The sequence below is a fragment of the Rhipicephalus sanguineus genome, chromosome 10, assembly GCF_013339695.2.
Source record: "Rhipicephalus sanguineus isolate Rsan-2018 chromosome 10, BIME_Rsan_1.4, whole genome shotgun sequence".
NCBI classification, from domain to species: Eukaryota; Metazoa; Arthropoda; class Arachnida; order Ixodida; family Ixodidae; genus Rhipicephalus; species Rhipicephalus sanguineus.
Window position 1 is genome coordinate 38,486,255 of NC_051185.1, and position 20,126 is coordinate 38,506,380.

Consider the following 20,126-nt stretch of genomic DNA (forward strand, 5'->3'; position numbering starts at 1 on the left):
TCATCACACCATCAACTTCTCGGATGTCCCAGCTCCCCTTGATGACAATTTTCTTTGAAAGACCGGAAATTAACTGCTCATGCATTACATGGCCTGCCCTGGAATGACTAGTAACTACTTAATTACACCATTAATATTAGACCTAGCAGAGTGAAACTTGTCTGATGTTGCTGATAAAAAGAGAAACTCAAATTAAAAGATGTAGACCAATCGTGGTACATTTTCAGGTACTGTTCAAAACTGCACAAGGATAGTGACATTTTTGTATTACTCCAAGAGGCAATGACGAATAAACCACTGTCCAACCCAATGTAAAATTTGTACAGATGTACCAAACATTTTGTTTGTTCATTTCCACAATGTCGCAGTGGACGTAGATTTTCTTCAAATCTGGTGACTCTGGAAAGTCCATTTTGAAGCCCAAATGAAATGTGTGCTGTGGTTTTATGGGCAGAAATTTTTCAAACCGACTTTCGACGTGGCTGCAGAGCGACGTTTCACAATTTACATTACCACACCTGCCGACCTAGGTGCACCAGAATACATGAAATCTCACAGTCCCAATACCGGAAATGGGGACGGTATGATATGCATTTTCTAAAGGTTTGCCCTTTTCTTAACCATCAGACACAGCGCACGTGCCACAGCAGACTTGCAAGAGCAAGGATTAACAAGCAATGCATTGCTTTTAGACCCCAGCTGAAGTCTCTTGCCGATGTTAGATGCTTAAAATACTATTCTGTATAGGCTTGCCCAAAGCAAACATATGCCTTGGGTCATGTCAACACAGGAATAATTTCACCATGAGGTTTGAAGACCTAATTTGCAAACATAAAATATTTTGCAGAAATGCCGATGCATCGTTTATGAAGTTGAGCCTAACTTTTTGTAAGCTTTACGAAGAGTTCAGGAGTGCTGGAACATATGCACGTGACCTGGATACTCTTTCACAGCTTAACATAACAGCGACACAAAACATATGTTTTCATTAAAAATAACAATGGCAGTCCAAACAGTAATTCTGTCTGCACAATTGCCCCACCTTGAAGCTATGTCAATTGCTTTAAATGTTTTAGATTGTGGTGCACATCTTTTCTGCAATTAAATGAAATGTCTCTGGATCAAAAACACATTTCTACTCCAACCTGTGAAGTTAGCACTGCTCTCCGAAGCGTGTCAGAAGTCCCCCACATTGCACATTGAAAGATGGACAGAAAGAACAGTAGAAGAGATTCACAAATATACATAGGACGTTGAAAAGCTTTTAATGCATGCACCAAGAAATCTTTCTAAAAAAAGAGGCAATTTAATCAGTGTTTACAGGCCAGCACAAATTTACAAGACGTTGTTCCTAGTGTAACACCTGCTTCCTCTTAAGTCTGAATATGCCTACAAAAAATCATAAAATTAATGGAGCAGTGAATGTTTAGTGACAGTGCACTGCCCAGCAGTGTTTTCAGACTTGTACCATCACACACCACTCAAAAGGGCAGTGCACATAACTAGAGCATGATTTGTACATTGAGAGTGTAGTGCTCCACACATCCACGAGCAATATTTCTGCATCAAATCTGTTCACGCCCAAGTTTAATGGAGGCACTTAGCTGCATTACCCGAGTGAGATGAGCTCGGACAGTATGAAGTAGATGACACAAAGATGCTCTGGATTAAAGTTTCATTTCTTCTGGGTAAGCTGTTCTTTTGTAGGTGAAAAGAAAGGGGCAATGTTTTCTTCAGCAATCAGTGTGACGCCCTAAGCCACGGCAAAAAAATTTCATTATGTTCAGAACACCTTGCGCAATAGCGCTTGTAGAGGATTTGTGAGACTGCAAGAGTGGATGGAACATGTAGTACATTAGAATGAACACTGCTTGAACAACTGGCATGAACTCATGATGAACTTTACAAATAATAATAACATGAAGTCTAGATGAAATGGCTATACTTAGCTAAGCCTTTCAGTGAAGCTTTCACTGATGTCACTGCGAAATATACTTTTTAAGGCTACTAAGGCAGTCAGGTTACAAGGTTCATTACCCTGCATACATTGTACAGAAAAGTTAAGTTTTATAAGTGTCAGTAAACATGCATTTGTGGTCAGGTTTAAGTAAGGCCACTTCAGTTACAGCTTGGAGCATAGGGACACCCCAGGAACTGGTCGGCAATACGTCCGGCCTCCCTCAGACCGCTGAGCAGCGCGCCGTGAACCGTTGCGGGATAATTCCGAATGGTGTGCTCCCCGGCAAAGAAGAGCCGCGGAAGCGCCGGCGTCACGTGGTTCGAGCTGGGCGTGACAGGAGCCGCCAGGATGTCGTAGTCGTTGCCCGACGAACCGGTTGCCACGAACGAGTACGAACCGCGGGACCACGGGTCGGCGCGCCACCTCGTCACGACAGTCTCCTTGGGCTGGGACACGGCGTTGTTGCCAAAGATTCCCTTGAGGACCGCGATGCAGCGGCCGATGATGACGTCGTCGCTGACGTTCTCCATGATGGTCGCCGCCTCGCCCGCAACCAGAGCGAGGAGCACGGGTGCTTTGTAAAGGTTCCAGAAGAGGAACAGCTCGCCCCTACTTCCGGTGGTGCTGCCGACGTGTCCAAACAGGTTAGAGTTCGGGTCCCAGAAGATGCGGTCGAAGCACAACACAACCTTGTTCAAGTTGCCGAAGCCCAAACGCGCGATGGCTGCTGCCTTCCACTCCGGCAGCGGAGGCACGAACTGGACCGTGTTGAGCACGTTGGGATTGTTGAGTATCGACTGCTTGAGCACTCCGAGCGGCAGGGTGCAGAGGACTGCGTCGGCCTTGAACGTGGCCAGGCCCGTGTTGGTGCGCGTATTAGTCGTCGTGACTTCGACGCCCGTCGCGGAGAGGTAGACGTGCTTGACTGCGGTGTTGAGGCGAATGTCCAAACCCTCGGCCAGGGCGACGGGAACGCAGGAGTAGCCGTTGCGGACGGTCAAGTGGCTACCCGTGAACTCGAAGTCGTCGTCCTGGTCCCAGTGCTTTAGAGACAGGTTGTTGAGCGGCGTCGCGTTGGCGAACTCGAGATTCGCGAAGTGCCAGTCCAGGACCTGGCGATCGCGGGACGAGAGGTAGACGTCGCTGGGCGGTGACGACTCTAGTTCCTCGAGCTTGTCCTCGATCTCCCTCTGCTGTTCGAGCAGCTGGTCCCACTCACGGCACACGAGCGTTAGGTCGTGGATGCGGCTCCGGTGGACAAACTCCTGCGTGACGTCGCGCTGCTTCTGCCCGGCCGACTCTCGGTAAATCCGGTTAAGCTCCTCGACGCGCTCGCGCGTTTCGATGAGTTTCATGTGGTTTTCCCTGAGCTTCTCCTGCAGCTCTAGGATGGCCTTCCAGTGCTGAATCTGCTTCTCCTTGACGCTCTTCTCTTGAAGCTTGATGACCCACTCGAGGGCCTGTCCCAGCGACACGGGCTTGTTCTGGACGTAGTTGAAGTCCAGCTGGTGCGACAGGTACGACGTGGCCTCGAGGAGGCGGTTGAACTCTCGCTCCACCATTTCATCCTTGTCCTTGGGCACCGTGGTGCCGTTGGACTCGTAGAGCGGGCACTTCTGCTTGATCTTGTGCAGCTCCATCTTGACCTGCTTGCTGAGGATGGTGATGGGGTTGCCTCCGAGTCCCGTAACCACCATGGCTCCCAGGTCGGCTACGTAGCCGCCCTTGCGGAAGGTGGCGATGCGACCTCCGACGCGGTCCCTGGCTTCCAGAACGAGTACTTCCATGCCGAACTGCTGCAGCTGTTGAGCCGCGGCCAGGCCCGAGATTCCGGCGCCAATGACGATGACCTTGCCGTGCTTCTTGAGAAGCCCCGGCCGGGATCTCTCGTAGACGCCGAAGTTGATGAGTCCCTGGCGCTCCAGGTAGGAGAAGATTCGGTGCACCAGGGGACCGTCGCTGTTATACGGCGGCTCCATCTGGGGCAGCGCGTTCTCGAACACAAGTTGCTGCTTGGGATTCTCGAGCCACAGCTGGAGCAGCCGGTTGCGGATGTGCAGGAAGATCTTTTGCGTCTGCAGCGCGCTCTGCACAATGTCGGGAAAACAGGCCGCCTCCTGAGCCGTCATCTTGTCGAAGGGAAGTCGGCTCTGGAACGCGGCCCCCTCCAACCCACTCAGGTCTTCCTGGTCGCTCTCGACTTCGTTTTCGACTTCGTTCTCGACGGGTCCTCGCATGGGGGGCGGGTCGCTCTCGGCGGCGGCGTCAGGGAGGTCTGAGGAGACATCGACGGCGCGGTCTCCGTCGGTCCTGACGTCGACCCTGCGTCGCTTCTTTCGCGGCTTCCTACGGGCCTGATCTTCGGCGCTGCCGCTGCTGCCGGCGGCAGTGGTAGGTCCTCTCGACGCGGGAGTGGTTGGTACTCCAGCCGCTACCGCGATGTCGACACTACCACCACTGCCGCTTCTTGCGGTTGAAGCAGAGTCGTGGATCATTGCCTGTGTGGATGCCGCGTTCGCACGGCGCTCTTCGGCAACCCGGTTCCACGAAGGGTTCATGACAATTCGCCCAGGCACAGGTAGCTACCGGTGATTCTAGCGAGCGTTTGCCGACTTGAACGGTTCGGGCGAGTCGCGCGCACTTCGGCCGATAAACGGTACCCGCCGATGCGCACGCGAGCACACAACAGGATGAACAACGCTGTTCAGAAATGAGGCACGCGCAGTTCGACTGTGTTGGCTTTTTCTTCGACTCGCTCTCGTTGTACGGAATGGTAACGGAACAACTTAGCTTGGAACTGCTTCAGAGGTAGCAACGCGGTAACAACGCACGCGCTGACGCTGGGACTGGGGACACACTGAAGGGACGCGGACGCCACCGGCACAAAATTAAAGAAAAAACTAAAAAAAATATTCAAGAGCGGTAAACGTAGCGAGCGGCACAGTCCTGGTATGGTGTACTAGAATGGTCCTGGCCTATCAACGAAAAAAAGCGACAAAGTACAGGTTTCACTAAAACCGATGTAGAGGTCACAAACAGGAGGCAATCGGCACTGAACAACAAAACGCGCGCTCACCGCAAGTTATTCGCAACAAAACACAAAAACACATGCAAAACCAAAAAGAAAATGGCGGTTGCTGTGATCATCTCTCCATATAATATATAATCATATAATCTCTCTGTCTGTTAAATATTATAGCTTGTTCTACAAAAATCACGTAGTAGAAAACTATATGGTAAATTATAAAAAGACTAAATGGCCAATATGGATCATTTCTTGAATTTAAAATTTTTTGCTTTGAAAGATTAAACGTGGCCTTTGAGAGTCGGAATCACAATTTCCAATCTCTAAGGCCAAGCTGTCGGCATCAGTTTGGCCAATTTTAGCGGTTCAGCTGTTGAGCGGTACAAGCTTACAGCTGGGACAGGTCAAGCCGAAGCCGCCGGGCGTGCGTTTGAATGGCTCGCTCTAGCATCGCATCAACTTTCGTTTATTTTTTGGAAGTGTCTCGAGTTATTTGTTTACGCATTCTTCTTAGAGCCGCGTAAGGCCATCACTTAGGCACCCGTCGATTAACACGATGGCATCCGACCGCGTGCTCATCGCGACATGCGGTCAGAAGTTCGAGGCCTCCCGCGAAGCTCTCCGGCGGTGCTCCCGCTACTTCGATGCCATGTTCGCGTCGGGCATGAAAGAGTCAACGTGCGACGAGATCGAGATGCGGGACATCGAGCCAGAGACCCTGAGGGCGCTCATTGACGTCTCCGAAGGGCGCCCTGTGGAGGTGTCGAGTGACAACGTCGACCGCCTCTTGAAGGCCGGCTGCGTCTTCCAGTTCGAGCGACTCCGCAAGGATTGCACTGAGCACCTGCTACACGCTGTTTGTCTTGACAACGCCGTCGAAACGTGGCACAAGGGGGACGCTTTCGGCGTCCGGCAGCTACGTCGAGCCGCCCTGGTCATGCTCCTCTGGGACTTCGAAAACTTTGTCGGACACGCGACTCTAGCGACCTGCTCCTGCGCTCTGATCGAGTGTCTACTATCCAAGGACTCGCTGAACGCTTCCAGCGAAGAAGTCGTGAGGGTGGCGGCGGAGAAGTGGTTGGCGTCCAATGCGACCTCTTGCAGTATCGATGAAGTGATAGCGGTCGCGTGTTGCGTCAGGCGCGGTCAGCTGAGCGAACAGGCTTCGACGTCGTGGTGCTCCTTCGTCGAGGCACTGCTTGCCGACGATGACGACTCGTTGGAACGCTGGCGCGAAATCCTGCGAGAGGGCGAGACGGGGGTGCGACGGCTACCGGTCGTGAGGCCTGGCGTCGTAGTGTCCTGGCTCTGTCGGCAGTCGCCCGAGGTCCCCAACTTGTGCGTCTACGTGCCCACGAGGAGCGACGCGGACGCCTTCTCGTTTCACTCTGCGCTGCCGACGTCTAGTCGACCTGAGCCCCTTCGTGGATTCGTCGTATGCTCCGTCGGTGCGTCGTTTTCCTGGTAGTCTATTTTTCATTGCAGTAGTATTGTGGAAATGGGTCGTTATGTGCGGAAGACCGTCACCATTCACCCGACAAGCGGTGCACTAGAGTTCCAAAGAGCATGACGTCATAGATGCTGCTTTTTCCCCTCTTGCATCTTAGGCTCCTCTATTACTTGTATCAGTCTATAGCACATTTTGCCCTTCTATCATTTGTATTGCATGCCAATAATTCCCACCCAACTACACCCTGGATTAGGAGCACAGTGGTCGAAGAACGCAAAGGCATGACGAAGACGAGGACTGACATCCAACTAAATTTTTATTTTGTGAGCTCGTGTGTTCACAAACACAGTCGCAGAAGCATGCTCAGAAAGGCAAAGTGAACAGCTGTAATCAGCAAGGAGCGATAACAAGCCTTAACACGATGCATCATCTATGCATATTCCATGTAAAACAAAAAAAAAATATTTTCTTCGTATTGGTTGACACAAAGGTATTCACAGTCTTTACAAAGGAACGTTACTTACCTGGAATGTTCAGGCGGTCATTTTCTGTCCCACGCCTGAAAACACTTTTCCAGAATAAGGCTGCATGCAATCATTCGAATCTAGCTGTTACTGCATAGGTAAAGCTGAGCTGATGCAGTCATCATGTATTCCGACTAGAAACTTCAATTAATGGAAGGTCACTTTCCCTGAACTAGGCGCTGGCACAAATCCCAGCCGTGTAGGCTACAATGATGAGGGCAAAATGCAAAAAACCACCCGTGTACTTATATTTATGTGCACGTTAAACAACCCCAGCTGGTCAAAATCAATCCAGACTCCTCCGGTAAGGTGAGCTTCGGGATCATGTTGTCGTTTTGATGCATGAAACTCGAGATTCTTTTTCCTTTAAGCTTCTCCCACTGATATCAACCGTCATTCTCACATGGATTGTTTGAGGTTCGGAAGTGTGTGGCCATTGATGTGTCGTCTGCTTTAAAAGGGTGCGATATCACATTGAACATCCGGCTCCACGCACCGTGTGAGATAGGTGTCACTGTTCAGTTGCGGCCACAGTTCTTTCATCCACGTGATTCAAACAGCACACTGCTGAGACGCGCGTGTGAAAACGAATCAGTCTATGGCAACGACAACACGTTTCCTGCTCCTGCGATCGTTTCTGCCACTTAAAGGGCACAAAAGCGTGCCCTTTAAGATTTGCTTCAGTATGATGCCAGAGGCATTGCTGTGCATGTGGTTCCATTTCATCTCGCTGGGGTTTCCTGACCGCTGTGCAATTTTGCTGTGATTTATAAAGAAAAATTTTAAAACATTTTTTTTTCTACTGCACCAAATGCACTCTTCTCTTTGCCAGCTTATCGTAGGACTCGTACAGTTAACATGTGCAACGCATAGTTCAAGCTATGTGTAACGATAGACATGCTTAACAGCACATTTATGGTTACACTTTTCAAAAACACATGCACACATTTTCACAATCTGTTAGCGTATATCCATATCAGCAGCTGAGATTTTGTCCCTTAAAGACTTGTCAGGATTTCTAAATGTGATAGATATTATAGGGCAGCTGACTCCTGTGAATGTTTCTTTTTTTTGTGGCTCTACCCATGTGCATGGAAACATTTGCCATGTCTTTTGTTATCCCCTCCCCACTCTTGTCCCAGATTTGGGGAAAATTCATTCTTGCTCACTTCTAGCTAGTGGTCTGTAGGCTTGCGTCAACTGGACAAATGCTCAAATGACATTCGAACGAACTTGTGCCTGTGCTTGGTTATGGTTTATGATCAGAATTATGCCGAGATAAACTAGGGGTGGGATCTTGTATGCGATCGGTAAACAAGCAAACATTTTTGCTGCAAGTGATTGGTTGCACCTCGCGCAAACGGGGTTGCACATGCGATGCTCGACCGGTCGTGTATGACAAAGATGTTGGTTTGTTTACCGAGCACATACAAGATCACCGCCTAGGTATGCTACATAGCTTCACATCTATATTTTTGCTTGCTGCATCATCCTTTTTTTACATTCCTGATACCCGCCAGGGTGGTCTAGTGGCTATGGTGCTCTACTGCTGACCCGAAGGTCGCGGGATCGAGTCCCGGCAGCGACGGCCACATTTTTGATGGAGGCGAAAATGTTTGAGGCCCGTGTACTTAGATTTAGGTGCACGTTAAAGAACCCCGGGTGGTCGAAATTTCCGGAACCCTCCACTACGGCGTCCCTCATAATCATATCGCAGTTTCGGGACGTTAAACCTGAACAGTTATTATTTAAATTCCTCATAATACAGTGAAATGCTTCTGCAACGAAATTACTTTTGTACAGAAGGTTTCCTTACGCCTTTGCTACATTGCGGGCGTTACGGTGCACGACTTCGACAGGAAGTTACCTGTGTAACAAAGTGACGCAGTGAAGCCGTTGAGCACTTCGTTATAATGGCATTTGACTTTAGTGTATTTCTAGCTGGAGCTGTTCTATTCTAATGCTGCTGCAAAGCCGACATGTTCGCATGATTGTTTATGTTTGCTTATTTTGTTTTGAATTTTAGGGAAGGATGCTTACTTCCTTTGTGGCGAATACGGAATTGGATCTGGCCACTGGAACTGTGTCGTGTATCGTTGGAACCATGTCTTGTCGAAGTGGGTCAGTGTTGCCAGCTTGCCGGAACCGAGGAGGCACTGCAAGACGGTTGTCGTGGGAAACTCGATCCACCTGTATGGTGGGTTTGGCCGGTTCCGGGTGCGGCTATCCAGCGTTGACATCTATGACACAAGTACTGGTGAGTTTCCTTTCCAATGCAGATGCCAATTGTGACCTCTGTGGAATCGAAACACTAAATAAGAGTAGGAAACGCATTCAAAGCCATCTTTCTTATTTGAGAACATGGATAAGAACTGTTATCTAAGTATATAAGGGTAGGTTGGTTTTTCTGCATGGCTTGCGTGATTTATTTACTTATTTTTTTAGTTTTTTTGCAATATTGTAGCGGAAAAATGTTGCTGTGGTGTTGTACCACCATCTCTGTGCAAAAAAAGAAAACATGGACGCATGGTGTTACTCAGAGAGTCCTTTATAAAATAAATTAGGCCATTTTGCTATGGACAGCTTCAGCTTATCCGTGGCAGTGGGTGTACGAAATGTGTGGGTTTGCTGAGTTTGTTGTCACAAGATGAAAGGGTTAAGTACAGAAAATGTGTATCCAATGGTGCGTTTTGAATGAGCATCTCCTAGTGCAATAACCATATGCTCCACCTGATGGACTGCAAACATGCGAATGCAACAGGGGAATAACAGTTGGCCTTCCCTATTGAAACGCGCCTTTTTAAATAACTTTTTATTGTGCTGTTTCTTCTTGATTGTGGGTACAGACAATGGTAGACTTAGGTACACATTGAAGAAACTGAGTAATTAAAATCAATCCTGTGATGCTGTGACATGCTTCATAATCAGATCATGGTGTCAACACTTAAGACACCAAAGTTCTTCGTGTCACCATTACAAAAAAAAAAGAAACAAGAAACAAGGAACACACTTTCATTATTTGAATATACGTAGTTAAAACTGCACGGGGGATGGAACACAGGTAGTAGATAAGACGAGCGCAGACAGGACTGCGCTCATCCTGTCTATTTCTTTCACATGTGTTCTGTTCTCCCTGCAGTTTCAGTTTAGTTTAAGTGTCCTGCCAACTAACTTAGCTAAAGTGTCCGACCAACTAGCCCCCCCTATGCATTTTACTTTTAGTATTGTCTTAATTGCCTTAAAGGGGCACTGATATAAAATTTCAAGCTCGAGATGTGTCCTTCATACGATTGTTCGGTATTCCTAAGAATATTTGACCAAGTTTAAATGGCGTCCGTCACCTGGAAGTCATTTTATTTCGAGGGCAAAGAGCGTACGAAAGCTCAAAGCGGCTTTCATCATCCTGCGACATAGACACTACTGTGACGTGTTCGGTGTAGCGCATACCATCCTGAGTGACGATGCACTAGTAGCCATGACGTCGATGGTTCGAGTGTTTTTATCTTGGCGCCGATGCCTGGAAACGCTCTCACTCTTCATGCCTGATCTTCTTTGCGCCGCTTTCAATGTTTTCAGGAAACTACAAGACGCAAACCACCAAGAAAAGACAGGCAAAAGGAAAGAGCATGTATCGACGTGTGTTCGTCAGTCAGCAGGTCGGGGAATTGTGTTGTTGGAAGTGCGGAAAAGGTGGAATGAGTGTGTCGTTTCATTACACGTGAGATACACGCCGACACAACGACAAGCTATCAAAGTGGAGTAGCGTATAGATAAATATCACGCTAACAAGTAACACGCAGGTAGCGTTAATAGTGAATTTTAGTTCGTCCGTAGACTTCGTTGTGCTAGCGTAATACCAGGTTACGGCAGCCGTAACCGTGAGAGGCCGGATAGGTGGAGCCATCTGGCGGCGTAAAGAAGAATTTTGCAAGCACAGAATTGCTATTGTACAAACCTAACATATTCTATTGCTCCGCTCGTGTGCATTCGTTATACCGATATTCCATAGACCCCTTTGCGCAAAAATTCTCTAATATAGGTAATTAAGACACACCAGCGAGCATGGGGTCCAAGCGTGTGTCCCCGGGCGCCTCCTCGTTGCTGCTTGGAATGGTGTCCATTTTTGAATCGCTGTTTTGCAAAGCGCCGAAGTGAAAATGATTCGCAACGTCGTGAATTGCGGCAATTCCAAGTTCCAGAATGTCGTCTTCAACACTAGTCGACATTTTTGCCGGCGATGCTAGTGACAAGGCATGACTGAACGTGTGCGCCTAGCAGAAGAAATGTTAGCTGAGCAGCTGAGCCTCACGTCACTCTTTTCTGTAGACAAGTGGTCAGCTGGGGCGCGGTCTCGAGGTGGTGCTGCCGGCGCTAAAAAATTGCGGGCTTACCGGTCGTTTTGAATCGTGCTAGATACCAGTGATCTAAATCAATAAAACAGATAGTTATTCATCCCTCAGTGGTATTTTGGGTCGCGAATCGCTACTAGGGGGTTGATAACTACCCGGTGATTCAAAAATCTTGACGTGCGTAAATTTGATGTTAGTGCTGCTTTAAAACCGACACCTTTTATTGTTGTGTTCATCCAGGCTTGTGGCATCGGGGAGAAACTCTCCCAGAAGAGGTTGCCGTCAATGTTGGCGCCGTCGTGAACTTAAACGGCCGAGTGTGCATCATTCCAACGTGCCCGGCAGGGAGCAACGAAACAGTCCGCGCGGTGTACTTCTCGTTGGACAAGTTTACCGCGTCGCAGGTCGTCCTCGTTCCGTTCAGCAGTCACAAGACGGTCATCGTGTGCAAGGGAGCCGACAGCTGGTACACGTTTCACGAGCCTAGGACATTTTCGGAATACACGAATCCGAGGATATCGCTGCAGTCCGTCCTCTGCGGCTGTTCCGTGGGCGACGGAGTCGGCTTCTTCATGGAGAACATGAGGACTGCTGTGTTGCACAATTTCGACACAGACGAGCAGCACAGACTGGCCACTGGGTTCGGGGATCACATGTTGGTGGAGTGTTGCTTCGGGCTGCCCTATTTCGACCTGAGTGAGAGAGTTTATTCAGATAAGTAACACCTCGTTGCTGCGATATGGTGGATGCTTTGAAGAGGAGGACGACGATATTAGCCTGAACTGTGATCTCCTTGATACGTACATTCAGATACAACTTAAAGGGACACTAAAGTGAAACAATGAATCTGCTTAGATTGATAAATTGTACTCTGAACACTCTGATGTTGTAAATTTAACCAAGATATGTTTATTAATAGAAGATAAAATCGAGGTCGAAGTTTCATTTTTAAATTTTGCGCCGAAATCTCCGTGCCTGATGTCACGGATTTCTAAGTGTGTGTCGTATTTTGGCAACATTTGACACAATGCAATTTTCTGAAACTTGATTGATGTCTATGACCCTCTCAGATGACAATGTACTTCTTTTTACTGATTAGGAACTATGTATGACCTAATAGACGCCGTCAAAATCTCTGACATCACGGCGTTTGGTGCAGGAAATTCACGTTGCCGCATTTTCTTTCCGCGCATTTTCTCTTACGAAGCATCTTCTCGCGGCAAGAGCTGTGTTTTCGGTATTGTGAAATTGTAATTTACTTATGCGCGAGAAATCGTTTTTTTCTTTAGTGTCCTTTTAAGAAGTTCAGGACGGCCTCGCCAAGACAACCGAAGCACGGCAATGGATCGCTTCCGCAACTAAACAAATAGTCCCACTCATGGACTAGGCAATGTTCTCGGAAGGCCGGGTCACCGGCCGCCCGGCTCATGACGTCAGTCCGGAGTGCGCGCCCATTGGTGCAGGCTTGTGTGCATTCGCCTTTGAGGAGGAAATGCTGCAGACTTCTAAAGTTGTAGCCGACTATAGGCCTCACGCATTCGTCATTCACCATCTCCCATAAATAAACGCATCTCACCGTAACGATATTAGCGGAAGTGGCGGGAGTCCGGCCAGTTGGCGGCTGCAGCGTAAATTCAGATGGTGCTCTCCTGATCGCTCATCTTAGGTTCCACTTTGGTACCCAGTAACAATTGCACCATTGCAGTAAAAGTTTGAACATTCTAGCGACATGGACGTTCTGGGCAAATATTCGTTATCGTCATCACCGCAGTGTTCTGTGTATTAAGTGTGTCTATGTTTGTATGTATGGTATTTGTACATGTATGCCGCGTATGCTATCTAGTTGCTGTATTAATGAAATGCCCAAGTTGCTCAGACCCAGTTTTGTGCTCATCTCCGAGTTATCCAGAATTTGGACACTTGCAGAATACAGATCAGATGTTGTTGAAGTGCTGCTTTGGACTGTCGACATGAATGATGGAGTTTGTCTGGACGAGTAATGGTGCATATTATTTTGATAGTGCACTCCAGGTGATGATCTGCCATAATTGTCATGTTGATATTCCGTGTATGTGTATATATGTTTGTGTGTGTTCGTGAATGTATGGTACTTGCGTATGTATGCCGCGTACACTGTGTAGGTGCTCTATTATTCAAATGCCAGAGTTGCTCAAGCTGGGTTAAGTGTCATCTCTGAATAATTCCTCAGGATTTTCGACACCTGCTGCGTGCAAGCAACACTTAATACACTTTTACTTTCCAGCATACGCCTTTCATTCTGAATCTTATTTCACAATTAGCGATTGCAAAAGAATATTCGCGCTTGCAACCTGAAAGTGATGAGATTTTTCTTCTGGTGTCGGCTCTCTACGGGCAGTGGCACCACCCCAGTGTCATTACAAGCGCTACGTGGCATGTTAGAGCTTTTAACGGTGCCAGAAATTGTGGGACTAATTGCACACACACACATGGCTAGAACGCCGCCCAAAGAGTTAAACGCAACACTACACCTTTATAATGCTTTTGGTGCAAATTGCCACTTTTTTAAACACATAGCCACCAATTCAGTTTGTGGACTAGGTGGAGCATACGATCATTGATGCCGAAATTGCAATTTAAGTAGCTAGTCAGTAGTGTCTTTCTCCTGAACAATTATGTGGATTAAAATAGTGCTGTCTCTTACAATTTGTAGATCAATACATCCAGTATTTGAATACACAATTCTTTGCGATTAACCCTTCGAGGGTCAAAGACATACATGTACGTCATGCCTGTACGTTTAAAACGCGCACTTTTTTTCGATCATTTCTCTTGCTTGGCATGTGATGGTACACTGCGGGAATAGGTGGAATTTTTTCCTTGTGCCGATGTCTCTCCGTTTTTTATGCTTTACTACAGCGGTGTGCCGGCTAGTTTCGGTTTCGTCCTTCAGTCGGTTCCCGCTTGTTGCACTCGTAAAACTGATGGCTTTTTAGTTTAGGATCTCTCAAAGGGTGGCCATTTTGTTATTCTCTTGTTTATTGCTCCCCGAGGTGCGATTACGCCTGTTTCCTTGCAGGCACTGACTGACACAAACAATGCCGCTGTGGTTGTGTTTCCTGTTTCAGGGTCTCACAAAAGTGGCTTCCGTCTCCTTGGCCATAAGACCAAGGAGTATTATAGGTTTCGGACTTCTTCCCGTATTCCGGATGCGCTCACAACTACACAGTTTTCTACAGTGCGCTCACCCGCACAGTTTGCTTTTGCTAGGGAGGTGCGTGCTGGTTTCTCTGTCGCAAGTGAGTCTAGTGGCGATTCCTCCGAATCGCCGCTCGACTGCCAAATCAGAATCTGATTCAGTAAATGTCAGCTCGTTATACAAGGAGTTACTTATGAGTCAAGACTCAGACGTTGATGAGTGAGCGACATCTCAAAAGCATGCGTGGCGAGGCGATGCTGACTCTATCAAAAGTGGCTTTTCTCCCCCCGTGTTTTCACTTAACGCCACTTTGTGCCCTGATTTTTGAACTACACAGACGTTTATTTCAATGCATAACTTTTCAACAGTCGTATAGGTTCTTTTTTTAGAATTTATCTTGCTGTTCCTCACGAAAAAAACCATTTGTATGTAACAACACAAATGATGTTTTTGTCACTTTATGGTCACCCCCAAAAAAATTTTCACAATTTTTTTCTTCAATTGATTCGTCTAAAGAGTTTATTTCAGCAATAAAAAATACACATTTTTGGGACGCATTTTGCGAAAAAAATCGACCCTCAAAGAGTTAATATGCATACAGTAATTGAATCACAAAGTTGTGATTCAAATACTGGATGTTAAAACTGTGAAATTTGATTCGGTTTACGTCTTCGGGCATATCACGATTCGACACTGGTTTGCTTGCTACGGCCGAAGTCCGAATCTGTGATTTTCAGTCATTGCTTGCTCACTTTTATATCGACTTTTCGTGATATTTTTAGGATAATTGCTTTTGTGAGCACACACTCTTTACTTTTTCAACTTTTGTAGAAAGATGGTGCAGAGGAGGAAGCTAGTGGAGAGTACAGTGGAAGTGTAGGCCTGTCACGTCATCAACGTTATTAAGCGGATACGCATCACTACGTGTGGGTTGCTGTTATTTCTTGAATGAAACGTATACATTTGCTGCATGTACGAGTTCTTATCTGTGAGGGAAAGGCGCGAAGGTAAACCAAGGACACTTGAGAAGGCTTTGTCGATTTGACGCATTTACAAACACTTCTTTCAGACGCCACCAATGAAGAAGTGTTTGTAAATGCGTCAAATCGATACCACTTTATTTCAAGGCATTCGATATTCTATTGCAACAAAATATGTTAATTTATGCGTGTTATAGTGATTACCTCTAATTAAATGGTTATTAAATGTCTATTTATTGTTAAGTCGTTTGTGTTATGTATTTGCTTTAATAGAATGGAATCTCAAGCTAGAAACGTTGTGCAAACCTCTTTTCGGTTATGTCCATTTTGAGCAAAGAAAAATTACACTTTTGACCAAGGCTCGTGGGAAGCTGTACGTCAAACGACTCGTCGAACATGGTAGTGCCTTCAGCAAAGTGATCGTGTGCAACAGTGCACTGTAAAATGAAGTTAAATTAAGACAAATCTACAATGCAGGAGGTTCATTTCATCCAAATCTCAATGTATGTCGCTCTTTCTTAGCCCCTAGTTGATACAAGCAGCAAAAACAAGTGGTGTACACAATTGTGTACATAGCGTCTGAAAGGGTTAAGAACCACACAACAAGTGATGAAACAAAAAAAATGAAATGTGGAAGCCAACATAACTATGCCTTGTGAGAGGCATGCAAAATAAATAATGCAGTCACTCTAGTGGTCAGAATGTGGAAGTTTACTTACTGACGTTTCATTTCAGTAGTGCACAAGAACAAAATGCAGTCAGGAAACAGTGCTGCCTACTACTTGCCTCCCAGTGGTGTCTTCACTACCCCCCCCCCTCCTCTCCTCCGTGTACGAGTACCTTGTGAGTGGGATGGGTGGAAGGTGTGTTGGCAAACGCTCTTCTGCCCTGCTTAACTGTTGCTTGCATTAAAATGCCTGTACTGCCTGACTTTTACTTGGGACCATACTTTATAACGCTTTTGCTTCGACTCTATTTTCACGTAGCAGCCATCGCTGAGTGGCTAACCTTGGGCACTCAGAAATGGCCAAGGGTTAACTAGCACACTGCTGTGCCAAAAATGGCTAGTGCGACAGCTTGCTGACCATCTCTAGCAATAAATTTTACGCGAAGGGTACATTTCGTGTCCAGTAATGTAGCGTGACCATATACGAATGCATATGTTTCAGTGTGTTCTCGTGGTCAGAAGAAATTATCAGATGTCTGCTAATGTATCCTGTGAGATTTTTCATGTACACCCAAACCTCGATATAACGAACACGGATATAACGAATTATCGGTTATAACGAACTAAATGAAGAATAGTCTTGTCAGAGAGTGTTACCAATAAACGTTTATAACGAATTTTCGGATATAACGAAGTTATTTTCGGGGCAGATGTGACTTTGTTATAATGAGGTTTGAGTGTATAACCGTCCCCAGTGACAAGTTCCTTATGACGCGTATATATTCCATATCCCGTGATATAGTGTGGCTATATGTGAGCGCACATTTTTCACATACGTCCTTATGTGATCGTGGGAAATCATTAGATGTGTGCTACAGGGGCGTAGCCAAGGGGGGGGGGTTGGGGGGGTTCAAACCCCCCCCGAAATTTTTCAATTTTGCTTGCGTATATAGGCACGCACACATACATACACACGCACGAACATACATAAAGTATGGTTGAACCCCCCCCGAAAAAAATTTCTGGCTACGCCCCTGGTGTGCTAATCTATTCTCTCAGATTTTCCACATCTGCCAAAATAATGACACAAGAAAAATGAAAGAAATTGCAGCGTAGTACTCTTCATTTCTTCTATTGTTTAAAGGACACAGAACTGTCAATGTATGGCTAGCCTTGCGGCCAGACATTTCGTCGAATATAATCTTTACAATCTTTCATATTGAAGTACTGTCGTCGTACGTAGTAGCAGTTTCATAACAGTGTGTCTCGTTACGTTAAATTGGTTTTAAGCTCTGTGCAGCAATCGCAGTTTAGAGGTGTTTTGGCAACTATATTATTTACAGGAACACTATAACACTCGCTTGTGTATGTTGCTTTCTACAAAATTTACTGAACAAAAATTTCTCACATTCTTCTTGTACAGATGAGTTATTAGCAATAAATGCTTCTTTTGCCACATCCTCATGACCTATTCTTCATTTTTCTTGGTTCGCTATTACTTTGACACTGTGACGTTAGTGTCAGGTTTGGGCCCAGGACCACTCAGCAAGGAACTGAATCGAAACACGAGTGCACACGCATACACATACGAGAATATATTTACAGGAAGACGTAACGCTTAACGAATAACACTTAAAGTAGTAGAGACGTGCAGTCCTAGCTGTATTCAATGTCTCTCTAAATTATAAGTGTCTCGCCGTGTTTCGATGTGGCTTGCTGGACGCCAGCGCCGATCGCTCGTGGACTGTGCGCCGTCTGGCTCGTTGCCGTCCTCATCATGCGTCGCAGCACGCCATGACACGGCCTTCTGCCGCAGCAGCAGCAGTAGAGTATCGGCAGCTGCTTGGTAGCTCCGCAGCAGCTCTCGGCCACCACGTTCGTCTCAGCAGCGCACCGGGGTCGCGCCAGCCACCCGGAACGGCAGCAGGAACATCGGCCCACAGCAGCGAAACTCGCGGCCACTCTGGACGGCAGCCAGAACCACGGAACTCGCCTGGTCCCTGGGCCAGTCACCCAGCCGGAGTCCAGGTCTCGTTCGCCGGTTGTCCATGGCTGTCAGGAACGGCAGCCGGAACAGCAGCGGATCGCCTGGTCCCTGGGCCAGTCGCCCAGCCGGAGCCCAGGAACGGTAGAGCGCCTAGACGACGTTGTCAAGTTCCCCGGACCAGACGTCCAGCCGAGAACTGACTGTCCTTGCATGCGCTGCCTCGAACCACCGCACGCACCACGCGGCACGCTTCGTTTTCTTCATCGCCCCCGCACGGCGATCACTGAGTTGTTTTTTTTTTCCGCGCCTCTGTATCATGACAGACACATGCAGCAGTTAACATGGAGCAAACGAGTTCGTATGTGTACGAAAAAAGCGAGATTTCAGTAGACAGTGATTCCACTCCTGCGCCAACTGCGCCAAAGTGCGCCAAATTGTATTTACTGCGCCATCCTGATAATATCGACGAAATTTGCGCCAAACTGCGCCAAAGTCTCGGGTTTCGGGGCGTCTATCACCGGCAATCGCACCGCCGGCGCATCAGAACATGTGCAGCTCGATCTTGGGGCTGCCAATAAAGTTGCAATCATGGACCAAGAATTATTCCGCTGAATAAATAGCGCTCGCGCGCGCGTTACGAGTAAGCCACGATGCCATGCACGGTGCCGACGCAGCTTCTGTTCTGCAAGTCGGCTCGACAGCAAAACGCGCTCTCCGCAGAGGCTCGTGACGTCTAGGCCTATCGGTAGCGAGAAAGTGCGACGGCGATTCATCGGCGGACGTCGTCTGTTCCAGAAACGCTGCTCATAGCTCGTTTCAAGCGTCGCACGGCACGTAAGGAAAGCAATGTTCAGTAATAACTACATGAGTGCCGCTAAAATGTCTGTCACTTCTGTTTCCGGACATCGTGGAATGAAATCTGGGATCGCTCGCAGTAGATATATGGGACAATATCGAATTTTCCTTGCTTCGCGTTTATGGAAGAGCACGCGAACGGTGGAAACGCGTTGACACTTTTCCTCAGATATACTTTATCCATGGACCTTCATCCAGAACAGCTTTTTCGTAATTCCTTCCGCCAGCACGTCCGAGTTTGTAATCACTCTGCGGTAAATACCCCCTAAAAGGCCCTGCCCTTTCGAGCTCACGTGCTAGGGTTCCAATTCGAATTTTTCGCTTGCTTTTTTAAAAATGTCATCTCATTAGTAAAATCATATCTCCTGGTCGGAGCAGCCGCAAATGCGCAGCTGTCAGTAGCGGGCCCGTCGCTGACGGCCCACAGTGAAGCGGCTACGCCATGTTACACGTCCGCCCTTCGCTTTCGGGGGTCAATAGCTAACGGTTAAACACAACTCAGTTTCGCTTAAGAGCGAAGCAATGAATGCGATACCAAAAAATTGTATTGTGAAACTAAGTAAGACTAGCAGCTAACCCTTTTGGATTCGATCTCGCGTAACTCAACAAAACGCTGGTTTAAAGGAATATGGCCCCTCCAGGAACCGAAGCGTTTTCTTGCTCTGAGTTCTCTAAACGCGAAGTAAGCGTTGAGAGCACAGCAAGTTTACGGGCCGTCTCCTGATGCCTCGAGGTAGCGCGCGCGCAAGCGACTGCGCCTTTCGAACGATGCCCCGCCCCCTTCCGCTCCCCTGGCGTCCCTTCATGCTCCTTACGAAAGACGGGTGGGGCGTTCCCTCTCTGTTTGATGAGCAATCGACGGCAGGCCCGCACGCGGGAAGATGTTATCTCATGCACTGTCCGTGCGGCGGAGACAGACGGCCGGCTAGTTTAATCTCCACTTCAGCCGCGTTCGTCGCCAGCGCTCGCGAGCTTTTACCCGCGGCTAGAATGCGCGTGGTGATGTTATTAATTTGGACTTTATACGGAAAAGTACGGCAACGGCGACGGCAAAAATCCGCCGAGAGTGTCCATATAATTGCTATCGCAAGGGTAAATGTACGGGGCAGATTTTGCGCCCCCCCCTCTTAGGTAATTAAGGGGGGGGCGCC

At 47.6% G+C, this 20,126-nt stretch overlaps 2 protein-coding genes across 2 annotated transcripts; one reads left to right on the top strand and one right to left on the bottom strand.

Annotated features, from left to right (window-relative positions):
* Positions 1-1,219: 1,219 nt before the first annotated feature.
* On the bottom strand, positions 1,220-5,035 carry LOC119371688 (lysine-specific histone demethylase 1A). The gene has a single exon (XM_037642138.2). It carries the CDS (start codon positions 4,516-4,518, stop codon positions 2,119-2,121), a length of 2,400 nt encoding a protein of 799 aa, XP_037498066.1. The 5' UTR covers positions 4,519-5,035; the 3' UTR covers positions 1,220-2,118.
* A 368-nt stretch (positions 5,036-5,403) lies between these two features.
* LOC119371689 (kelch-like protein 30) lies at positions 5,404-17,582 on the top strand. Its single transcript, XM_037642140.2, has 3 exons — positions 5,404-6,433; positions 8,986-9,216; positions 11,549-17,582. Exons 1-3 carry the CDS (start codon positions 5,542-5,544, stop codon positions 12,028-12,030), a joined length of 1,605 nt encoding a protein of 534 aa, XP_037498068.1. The 5' UTR covers positions 5,404-5,541; the 3' UTR covers positions 12,031-17,582.
* Positions 17,583-20,126: the final 2,544 nt, after the last annotated feature.